Source organism: Talaromyces proteolyticus (assembly GCF_021365285.1).
Source record: "Talaromyces proteolyticus strain PMI_201 chromosome Unknown BGW36scaffold_7, whole genome shotgun sequence".
NCBI classification, from domain to species: Eukaryota; Fungi; Ascomycota; class Eurotiomycetes; order Eurotiales; family Trichocomaceae; genus Talaromyces; species Talaromyces proteolyticus.
Window position 1 is genome coordinate 984,492 of NW_025764283.1, and position 10,358 is coordinate 994,849.

At 44.9% G+C, this 10,358-nt stretch overlaps 6 protein-coding genes across 6 annotated transcripts; 3 read left to right on the forward strand and 3 right to left on the reverse strand.

The window, feature by feature from the left end:
- Positions 1 to 131: 131 nt before the first annotated feature.
- On the reverse strand, positions 132 to 918 carry BGW36DRAFT_451427 (uncharacterized protein). Its single transcript, XM_046221825.1, has 2 exons — positions 630 to 918; positions 132 to 566 (listed from the first exon to the last, which is right to left on the reverse strand). Exons 1-2 carry the CDS (start codon positions 790 to 792, stop codon positions 355 to 357), a joined length of 375 nt encoding a protein of 124 aa, XP_046071173.1. The 5' UTR covers positions 793 to 918; the 3' UTR covers positions 132 to 354.
- Positions 919 to 1,447: 529 nt separating this feature from the next.
- Positions 1,448 to 1,756, reverse strand: BGW36DRAFT_428256 (uncharacterized protein; the record flags this gene model as incomplete). Its single annotated transcript, XM_046220522.1, has 1 exon — positions 1,448 to 1,756. The coding sequence occupies one exon, from the start codon at positions 1,754 to 1,756 to the stop codon at positions 1,448 to 1,450; it is 309 nt and encodes a 102-aa protein (XP_046071174.1).
- A 1,407-nt stretch (positions 1,757 to 3,163) lies between these two features.
- Positions 3,164 to 4,918, forward strand: BGW36DRAFT_380493 (uncharacterized protein). Its single transcript, XM_046216342.1, has 3 exons — positions 3,164 to 3,231; positions 3,292 to 4,059; positions 4,128 to 4,918. Exons 1-3 carry the CDS (start codon positions 3,172 to 3,174, stop codon positions 4,851 to 4,853), a joined length of 1,554 nt encoding a protein of 517 aa, XP_046071175.1. The 5' UTR covers positions 3,164 to 3,171; the 3' UTR covers positions 4,854 to 4,918.
- Positions 4,919 to 5,017: 99 nt separating this feature from the next.
- BGW36DRAFT_417481 (putative acyl-CoA dehydrogenase) lies at positions 5,018 to 6,539 on the reverse strand (the record flags this gene model as incomplete). The annotated part of the gene is made up of 2 exons (XM_046219383.1): positions 6,098 to 6,539; positions 5,018 to 6,027 (listed from the first exon to the last, which is right to left on the reverse strand). Exons 1-2 carry the CDS (start codon positions 6,450 to 6,452, stop codon positions 5,018 to 5,020), a joined length of 1,365 nt encoding a protein of 454 aa, XP_046071176.1. The 5' UTR covers positions 6,453 to 6,539.
- Positions 6,540 to 7,006: 467 nt separating this feature from the next.
- Positions 7,007 to 8,203, forward strand: BGW36DRAFT_397843 (CoA-transferase family III domain-containing protein; the record flags this gene model as incomplete). The annotated part of the gene is made up of 1 exon (XM_046218337.1): positions 7,007 to 8,203. The coding sequence occupies one exon, from the start codon at positions 7,007 to 7,009 to the stop codon at positions 8,201 to 8,203; it is 1,197 nt and encodes a 398-aa protein (XP_046071177.1).
- A 482-nt stretch (positions 8,204 to 8,685) lies between these two features.
- Positions 8,686 to 10,343, forward strand: BGW36DRAFT_408174 (uncharacterized protein). The gene is made up of 6 exons (XM_046219072.1): positions 8,686 to 8,873; positions 8,941 to 9,033; positions 9,096 to 9,225; positions 9,304 to 9,509; positions 9,600 to 9,756; positions 9,820 to 10,343. Exons 1-6 carry the CDS (start codon positions 8,820 to 8,822, stop codon positions 10,296 to 10,298), a joined length of 1,119 nt encoding a protein of 372 aa, XP_046071178.1. The 5' UTR covers positions 8,686 to 8,819; the 3' UTR covers positions 10,299 to 10,343.
- Positions 10,344 to 10,358: the final 15 nt, after the last annotated feature.

The following is a 10,358-nucleotide window of genomic DNA, read 5'->3' on the forward strand; positions in this document are numbered from 1 at the left end:
GTATTCTCCGACAAAGGCTGACACGCAGTAATTACTGGCATGGTTTAACGATTATATAGAGTTAGGACTCTCTCGAGGCTAACTCAAGATGCCAAAATACACGCTAGCTGGTGCTGTCAGGGAATTTGCCTGTATCTAGCACTCTCCAGCATCTCAACACCCTCCCCATCTACATCTTTCATCTTCTGTCTCGACACAATCTTACTCGGGTGAAGGACATTGAACAGTAAGCAGCAAGCAAACATCGCTGATGCATCAAAAATATAGACATAAGCTTCTTTTCTCTGAAAATACCCATCGCTGCCTTGTATATATTCAGCAACACGGTAAATTGATCGAACCATTATCAGCGCACTAGCTGCATACAGTGTGCTCATATACCACGTCTAGGGGATCTCCGTAAATACGATCGCGTGAATAGGGGTTGCAAGCATTCCGCGGTGAAAAATGACTGAAACGACGATAAAGAAGGCAAAAAACAAGATTTGCACAAATAGGCCGATAATGACCATGTTGGCCGAGGTCTAATTTATCCTGAGTCTTTGCAGTCGCGAGCATGCCGCCGCCTGTGATCGCCGGTTAGGAATTATACATAGATTCACCGTAAAAATTTTTAGATAAAAGCATACATCCACTCTGGATCAGAAAAGACAAGACGTCCCCCGTTACAAATATTTTGGTTAGCCATGATGGCCTCTCAAGAGAATTGATTACTCCGTTGAGCATGCGAATAATACGCCCTAGAATCATGTAGATCGATGCTGCGAAAAGAGACGGCTGGATCAGGAACATCCTGCTTCTACTACCGAATAGATTACTATAAAATGACTCGTACACTGCAGGGACGCCTGCGCCAACCTATGCACTCAGCCTAGCCGTCTAGATGCCTCCTGGCTGGCTCTGTCTATCATCCGTAGCCCAGTTCCGAAGCGGCTGTGCTGGTTGACGCCAATGAAATTGTATTTCATGTGAACTCAATTACACAGTTTATGACGAGTAAATATAATTGGAAGTTATTAGATACGGCACCTATCGCATGTGACAAGACTGCTCAAGTAGACAGAATAGAATATGAATTATCCCGTAATAGCAGCTTCAGGTATCCGTAACTTCATACTAGCAGATTCTCAGCAAGGATCTTCTGGGCCTCTTCTAATTAAGTCTTAATATTTGACGGCTCCTCACACCTGTCATTGAAGCTGTAGACAAGACGCAACTCATCATTAAATGTGTAGACGGTAATCATACTTATGCCAATTACCATCTCAACTACCATCTTACAATACTTGGTAACGATGGTACTACCGTACACTTGCTCCAGGTAACGATCTGTAAGCCCTAGGTTACTCACGAGGGCATCCTTGGAAGGGGGTTTTGCCGAGAACTCGGGCTGCTGGATGGTGTGGCACATGTCCCGTATTAAGTGTCCCTTGATCCCCAGAGCCTCTTAGTTCTCCTTGAAGGTTGTCTGGTAGTGTCCGTTGAGCGTCTGGACCATGTTCCAGAAAGTACTTGCAGGTCCACTGTCCATAGATACATCGTGTATTAAGAGGAAGGCGCATTCGGCCGTTTTATACGGCCCCAGTAAGTACGCCCGCAGGTTGAATTGGCCAGACGTCACATACTGCGACTGTGTGGTGACCTGGTCTGCATGCTTGATGATTGCTATGACGTATGATGCGTGGTCAGCCGAGGTGACACTGATGTTCTTGTTATTGCACACCCCGATGACTGTTTGAGCCATCTCCGTAGTCATGGTAAGTTCGGAGTTCTTGCATCTTTCAGATGGTGCTGACCCGTGCTTCGAAACTTCGAAACGGGACCAACGCTAGGTAAACTGTCACCTCTGAGAATGAGCAGTTTATTTGCTTTGTCCGTAGGCTCCAGCGCCGAGGGATTGTAGTCAAAAATCTCTTCAATGGTGGGTGGTAATCTGATATGTTCGTCACCAAATTGAATATCCTTCTTTGGCAATGCTACTCACCGATGCTATAGATAAGATAGGGTAGAGAGCGAAAGAGGAGCTTTGATGACCTGGGTACGTAGTACAATGTGGCCTGCTTGATGGGGGCAACTTTCCCGTAGGGCTCCTCTGCATTGGACGTAGAAGACACGACAAATGTTGAATCGTGCCACTTTTGCAATGCAGCCTTGTTCGGCACTTCATATACTAGATTCATGCCTTCAGCTGTCGTTGCGATATGCGGCTATTCGTGTCTGAGATGCTTCCAAGCATGTTTCAGCGCTAGCTCGATGTCAGCCACATTGATATGGACTTTGGGCCGCGAAAATGCCAGCGACCGTTGGCGAGCGATGCCGCAAAGTTTTCTGTGATGATGAAGTAACTCTCCAGCCCGTCAGCGTGCTTCACTGGGAAACAAAGTTCGACACAATCTGTGCGGTCGCTGCCAAAGTCGTCAGAATGAGCAGGATGGCGGATATTGTCTCGATTCCTAGACCTCGGTTTGGAGTGCCTGCAGGTATATTGAGAGCCATGGTGGAAGCTTTCCTCTTTATCCAGCTTTATTCTTGATCGGAAGATTGATGTAAATAACAGCATAGCAGCTATGCAGAAGCTAGCTACACTTTTGTCGACCACATCTGCGCAAATAAGTTGTAGCCGGAAGATCAGAAGTCAGCCCAGCGCGGACGGGTTGTACGTTCTTGTCAGACTGATTGTGTGAGCCGCTAACCTGCGATTCTCTGTCTGATCGCGCCTTGAAACTCCCAGCAACTGAAATAATGCCCAATGAGATTAATCCAATGTCAAGAGTTGGAAGAATTCAAAAAAATTCAAACCCGTAGTTAAATAACATTGAAGTCTTTGGCCTAGAGAAATGTTGGGTCTTGTTATCCAGAGAAGATTATGGCGGCGTAGAAGTGACAGACACTAGTCTGTGGCAGGTAACATAAGCCAATGTAAGACACATGCTATCATATTGCACACGCCGACAGGCAACAGTTAATGACTGTCTTGACTCTTGAGGCAGTTGATGCCACAAAATCACATAGTTGATAGAGCCAAGCCTGAAAGGCGATACGCTTACCCTAAAAGAGTAGACTGATTCCAGCCAATCGGATGGTAGAACAGATTCGACACCTGGAAGTCTGTACATTTATTCGTAAGACGCGACAGGCATTGCCATCGTCAGTCTTTTAATCAACAGAAATATGCCCAACGTTGGACGCCCTAGCCGTGACTGTGAGAGCTGTCGAAAACGTCGCGTGAAAGTCTGTATATTAAATACCTTGCAGATACATCTATCAACCAATTCTGACATTTTACTGCAGTGTGATCTAAAACGCCCTGGCTGTACACAATGCCTGCGAAAGTGTCAACCTTGTCCCGGATATAGGGATGAATTGGAAATGCACCTTCGGAGAAAAGACTTCGTTTCATTCGAACTCGGCCGACAACAAGGTGTTCGTCGAAGACGAACAAATGTAGGTTCTTCAAAGACATCTGCATATGAAAGGCTAGGTTGTGTGGGTGAGCTGGAGGCGACCTCTATTAATTCCCACCTAAAACCGCCCAGCTCTTCCATCACACCCCCACCATGGAATCTGGAAATATTTGATCGCACATTTATCGCACAGTTCGTAGCAAGAATCAGAAACAAACGTCACAAGATAGACAATAAGCATGCGTGGTTGCTGAAGCTACCCGAAATTGTCACGTCTCACTCAGCGCCACCTGCTCTAAGACATTCTACTAGAGCTGCTGCGACAATGTTTTATTCGCTGCTATACCACGACCTTGCAGCACACACTCAAGCATGTCGCTGGTACAGTGCTGCACTCAATGCCCATCGGAAATTTTTGTCGAACTGCCAATCACCTGCCACTCCAGGGACCAACAAGAATGTTATGGATTTGACAGGGCTAGAAGTTGTCGCTACTTCAGTTCTTCTAGCGGTCTTTGAGGGGTTTGCGTGCACAAGTCCATGGGGATTCTATCAGCACTTTGCCGCATCATGCAATGCTATCAAAATGAGAGGTCCTGAAAACTGTCGTACTGGGATGATTTCCCAGATATTCTGCTCCTTGAGAAATATAGACGTACGTATAGTTCTTCTCTTTCTTCTAACGAAAACAAAAATATATGACGTACTCAACACGGTTCTTAGATATGTATCGCGCTTTTGAAGAACGACGAGCCCATGTTCTCGTCCCATGAATGGCGCACAATACCATTTTGCAACTCTCCGATTCCTCACTCACGAGTAATATTCGACATAATGCTTGAAATTTCAAGCTGTCTTAATATACATGGCACATGTGGCTCATTGATGGCAGCTATAGAAATGATTCCAGACAGTCCCTTTCGAGTCGGTATCGAGGAAAAGGCATCTCAACTACTTAATGATCTCGATAAATGGTGGACTAAATTTGTCAATCTAAATAGTACTTCAACAGAAGATTTTACCCCACTTTCAATAGTCACACATGACGCTTGGGACGACAAAAGCCACGGACTATTGTTGCATCCTTTCATTTTTCAAGACGGATTCACAGCATCTACAGTTACACTCTACTGTTCGGCCTGTATAATTGTCATGAAAATTATGGAGGTCTGCGATATTATTGGGCCCACTACAACTGCTTTGACGGGAAATAGTAAAGGCCATATTATCTCCTTGTGTGATACCATCTTCACTATTGCGTCATTTATGGAGAGGTATCCCTATTGTGGCCTCGACTTTGTGCGCTGGGTTTTCCCTCTCGTTGTCGTCACTAATTTAAGTCCAAGCAAACCCCAGAGGCTTCAAGCGAAAGACATGATGAAACGGTGGAATACAACCTTGGGGATTAGTGGCATATGTAATGTGTGGATACGAGGATATGAAGAATGAACTTCGCATCTTACATGTATGAATATAGAGTATATTTTATGATAGACTTCACAAATCTTATAGCATTAAAAAATTCTAATCTACATTTAGTGGCTGAAGACTTCCCAACCATTGATATGAGATATGTTTTCGCGCGATGTAAAGAGATGACTTAGAATTCACATTTAGTAGCTTCTAGGAAGTTGCAGAACCTTCTCGCTAACGTAATTTAGAATCATTTCGCGGCTAACGGGTGCAATGCGTGGTACAAAGCATTCTCGCAACCACCTCTCGACGTCATATTCCACAGCATATCCCATACCTCCATGTGTCATCACGGCACGCTCGCAGGCAGTATAGGCGGCTTCAGCAGCCAAATATTTCGCACTATTACAAGCAGTCCCAACGGCCTGGAAAGAGATTGAGCCCTCCTTTTTGGAGGCATCGTACATGCGAGCAGCGTGATAAGTGGCAAGCTTGGCTGCCTCCAATTTCATGTAAGCGTCGGCGAGCGGGTGAGCAATGGCCTGGTTCTTGCCAATCGGTCGTCCAAAGACATTCCTTTCTTGGGCGTATTGAGTTGCTTTTTCTAGAGCGGCATACCCTAACCCAAGAGCCTCACCAGCTAGTAGGCACCGTTCGGCATTCATACCATGTAGGATAATCTTGAACCCGTCGTTCTCGTTTCCAACCAGAGAATTGGCGGGTATTTCGTAGTTGTCGAAGAACACTTCATTCGCGTCCACTGCACGGCCACCCATTTTTTTGATCTTTTTCAACTCCAACCCTGGTTTCGTCTTATCTAAGTCAATTGCAAACATAGATAGACCTTCTGTGGGCTTCTTAGTCTCTTCTAGTGGAGTTGTTCGTGCTAGTAAGATCATGATCGATGCCTGCTGGGCACAAGTGATCCAAATCTTTTGGCCAGAAACAAGATATGAGCCGCCATCTCTGGATTTCTTAGCCAGTGTTTTCAGTTTAAGTGTATCGAGACCAGTATTAGGCTCAGTGACACCAAAACACGTTCGCCAGTTGCCGTTGATGATGTTCGGTATGATTCTTCCAACCTGTTCTTTACTTCCAAACTTTGCCAATGGCTGTGTTGCATAGACATTGGCATGAATTGACTGTGCACCAGCCATACCAGCTCCAGACTGGGTGATAGTCTGCATCATCATTGTTGCTTCGGAGATCCCTAAACCAAAGTAAGTCTAGGTATACCCCAAACGCCATTCGTGGAGAAATATAATAAAAGTCCTCTGTACCTAAGCCAGAGCCACCAAGCTCTTCAGGCAAGGCAATTCCCAGCCATCCGTCTTTTGCTAAAGCTGCATGAAATTCCTTCGGGTCCCTCTCTTCTTGGTCGCTTTCTTGCCAATACGTCGCAGGAAATTTGGAGCATATTTGTGACACCGCCTCTCGGACAGTTAACTGCTCCTCAGTGAAACCGGACAAGTCCATGATCCTTTGAGGTCTTGACGTTGAGAAGTGCGAGCAGGATATGTTGGTCCGTAATCTATGCATTTTGTGATGCTGCGTTGTCGACCATCGTGAGGAGGCCAGAGTCGCCCTCGAGATGGGGTGCTTGGCTAAGAGACTTGCGCTGCGTGAAGACGACATTTTGGAGTCAGTTAGATATACATGTGCAATGAAAATTCACTTCGCTCTTAAACAGATTATATTATAATGCATAAGATCAGAAACTTGACGATGAACGTTGCTTTTGATTTGCCGGACATTCAAACTCATATGGGCATAAAGCCGAGTGAATTCGTCAGCCAATCGGATAACGGCTACATATGTTCCCGGAATGATGCACCACGGAGCAAGTCCGAAGTACCATATAGCCGAGTAAATAATGGCGATGACAAGAGGCTACATAGTTATTAACTATTATCAACCTGTGTTGGCGTTAGGTTTGGATTGTAACACCGAGATATACCGAATTTTATACTGGTCAATTTCTCGGCATCCTGCAATTTTGCCGATACATCAAAAGCCGTTAAGAGGCTTGATCGAGGAATCCACCGCACGCGTGCATATACTTCTACTCGACAATTTTTCTATGCAGCAAAATGTCCTGCAGAAATTGGTTTATAGACGGCACAATGAACAATATTCTTCGTCCCATTATTTCCAGACAGTCTTTCAGATATCATGTTTCTGCGACATCAATGTTCCGAACAACCTCCACCACGGCAACAAGCAAAAAAGACAACACCGATTCAGGGCCACTAGAAGGTATTACCGTGGTCAGTCTAGAGCAGGCCGTAGCCGCACCATTCTGCACCAGGCAGTTAGCCGATCTGGGAGCTCGAGTCATCAAAGTCGAGCGTCCACAAGTGGGCGATTTTGCGCGTGGGTATGACACGAGAGTCAATGGGCTGGCGTCACATTTTGTCTGGATCAATCGATCAAAGGAGTCCTTGGCACTAGATGTGAAAAACCCGAAGGATCATGATGTACTTATGCGCCTTGTTTCTCGTGCGGATGTCCTGGTGCAGAATCTAGCTCCCGGTGCGAGCACGCGACTAGGCCTATCGCACGAGGCGTTGAAAGAGAAATATCCATCTCTGATTGTATGCAACATCTCGGGTTATGGTGAGGACGGCCCATACCGAGACAAGAAGGCATATGACTTGCTTATCCAGAGTGAAGCTGGCATGCTCTCAGTGACTGGTAGCAAAGATGAACCAGCCAAGGTTGGCATATCCATTGCTGATATTTCCGCGGGCATGTACGCCTATTCCAACATCCTGACCGCACTCATGCAACGTGCCAAGACTGGAAAAGGACGGAAAATAGACATTTCTATGTTGGAATGTATGGTGGAGTGGATGGGCTTTCCGCTCTATTACACCTACGGCAACACCCCCGGGCCTGCGCGAGCCGGTGCATCTCATGCTGCTATATACCCATACGGCCTTTTCAATACGGGCGATGGCCGTCAAGTGATGTTGGGTATTCAAAACGAACGCGAATGGGCTAATTTCTGTGAAAAGGTATTGCGTAAGCCGGAAATTGCCACCGATGCGAGATTCGTGAATAATTCCCTTCGAACCCAAAACCGGGACGCTCTCAAGGATATCATCCACGACTCGTTTTCAGCTCTCACTGCGGAGGAAGCCATTCAGCTATTGGAAACATCAAGCATCGCCAATGCCAATGTTAACTCGATGCACGATGTCTGGGAGCATCCACAGCTAAAAGCGCGGGGACGGTGGACTGAAGTTGATACTCTTAAGGGTGTTGTTCCAGCTTTGTTGCCTCCTGGATTCATTGACTCTAATGCGCAGTTTGGGTCGGTCCCTGGGGTTGGAGAGCATAATGATTCCATATTTAAGGAGTTGGGTATCACTAAGATAGATTAACATGCATAACCAGACGTTGCATAGAACCAAAAAGTTGTACATCATCACAACACACTACTAAATCAGGCTACAAGCCAGTAAAATTCAAGCCATACTATTATATAGACCTGACTTGATCCATGCAGATTGAAGACAAATTGAGAGTAAAAAGTGCCCAGATGACATGCCTTCCGGATACTCAATTACCTGAGTGGCCAATCCAAGGCTATTTCTAATTTGGTCATCAATGCGCGCTAAACATACCATGCAACTATGAATCGGTATTTTTACTTGACTCTCAATTTCAGTGGCCGATAAGTGTTGTTTTTGTTGTAGTTGTTGAAATAAGCGCCCTCCCAACACGTGTGGTGTTTCAGCCTGATTTCATGTTTTCTTTTCCATTTATGGTTATTAACGCGTATATGATAAACAAAACCTGAGAATTATAAATAAACAGATATTTTACCTAACTAATTCGAAGTCGTTTGCCATTTCTTTACTCAGCTTTCCGTGTTTTATCCTCAGTTGGCCATCAAATCTATACCCGAAGTTGCTTCTCTTTTCTACGTTGGGACTCCTACAATCCGACTACATTGGAAATAGATATATCTATCTGGTATAACAGGAAATCCTCGATATGTCCCCTGAAATCCCTATATACAAGGTGCTCTTAGTGGGCGAAAGCGGGAAGGTAGGTTACTATCCTACTCTGACAATTAACCTGCAAATCCCGCTAAAACAGATATATGAATCAATAGTGGTCTTTTCTCCAATTGTGGGAACAACATGCACACGCAGCATATACAAATCCTAAATCAGGTTTTAAGACATATCCTGTCCAATTTTTAACCGTAAGTGCACTCTTCTAGATTATTCGCTGGATTTACATTCAAACTAATTCCTACCACCACAGAACTGCGGGAAGATACAGCTTGACTTTCTTGGTATTTCTTTGCGATGGTTACTGTCTCTTAAACTTAAGGGAGATGCAATGATTTTCATTGACGATGCTACTTATTTAAACGACACACAGCGACTGAAGGGTAAGTCATTGTGTGAATTATGATAATCAATAATATTATACAAAAGTCTCAACTATTGTTAACCCCATCAATATCTAGCTAATTCTTACCTTCGATGCCTCGATATTCCACTTATCATATGTGAGGGGTCTCCCTCAAAATGTCGTGAAACGGGTTTTACACGCAAGCTTTTTGGCAAAAACATCTTACACGTCAAAAGACTGGGGCAAACGGGAAGAAAAATATTTAATGCCTATAGACCGCTGCTTTGGCTGATGCGGAAGCTAGAGAATAATCCTCAAGTTGTGAGTTGGACTATATCTAAGATACTTCGGGTCGTCAATAGTCCTAGATCCAAGTCTACTGGGCAAGATGCTGACAAATACTGATTATAGGACTGGGTGGGTGTACCCCGGCATTGTGCCCCTACATTACGCCGTGGTAGCATCAATAGTCGCTTGAGTGAAGTCACTTTGGGTGATACATCCACCAGGTCTAGCTCGATAGCATTTACTCCCGCCACGAGTGATGACAGTTATTCCAATAATCAAGGTACAGTACCTCTTCTGTCAGGTCTGGATAACTTTGCCGTAAGAATACTGATCTATATATAAGAGAATACAGACATTTACGACAACTCAGATGAGACTTGCCAAACCACAACAGACGACTCAGAAGAGTTCATTGTGTTCATCCTATGTGTACACTGTATTCGAATGATTGCTATTACGTCCCCAGAAACAGGTTCACTTGTCCGATTGATTCCGCTATCAGTGCCATGTTCACTAGTGACAATAATATGTAGACATTGTTCTGACACCATTGGCCTTGAAATGCCGGACTCGTTGCCGTTTAACGTTGTTAAACACACCCGCATGTACGATTGCGCTGAAACAGCTGCTGGGAAAAAGGTTGAAATACTATTGGGAGATAATGATATGACGTGGACTACAAACTTGCCCGACCTTGCAGAGAGCACGGACACAGACTGTTGCATTTATGGAATACGCACAGATGATGATACTATCTCTAGGCTGCATGAGGTTGAAGCAGCAGATTTGTGGCTAGAACATGTACCAGGGGCGTTCCTTTAGACTTGGGCAATTTATTTTTGCCAATATTACACCGTCAAATAGCGACTCAAAATACTTCTA

Excerpts from the sequence above, each read along its gene's own strand:
- BGW36DRAFT_451427 (XM_046221825.1), bottom strand. The coding sequence starts at position 792 with ATGTTCCTGATCCAGCCGTCTCTTTTCGCAGCATCGATCTACATGATT. Across the intron at positions 567-629 it reads TTTTCTGATCCAGAGTGGAT|GCGGCGGCATGCTCGCGACT; the intron begins GTATGCTTTTAT and ends CGGCGATCACAG.
- BGW36DRAFT_380493 (XM_046216342.1), top strand. The coding sequence starts at position 3,172 with ATGCCCAACGTTGGACGCCCTAGCCGTGACTGTGAGAGCTGTCGAAAA. Across the intron at positions 3,232-3,291 it reads GTCGAAAACGTCGCGTGAAA|TGTGATCTAAAACGCCCTGG; the intron begins GTCTGTATATTA and ends ATTTTACTGCAG. Across the intron at positions 4,060-4,127 it reads GCTCCTTGAGAAATATAGAC|ATATGTATCGCGCTTTTGAA; the intron begins GTACGTATAGTT and ends CACGGTTCTTAG.
- BGW36DRAFT_408174 (XM_046219072.1), top strand. The coding sequence starts at position 8,820 with ATGTCCCCTGAAATCCCTATATACAAGGTGCTCTTAGTGGGCGAAAGC. Across the intron at positions 9,034-9,095 it reads ATCCTGTCCAATTTTTAACC|AACTGCGGGAAGATACAGCT; the intron begins GTAAGTGCACTC and ends CTACCACCACAG. Across the intron at positions 9,226-9,303 it reads CGACACACAGCGACTGAAGG|CTAATTCTTACCTTCGATGC; the intron begins GTAAGTCATTGT and ends ATCAATATCTAG.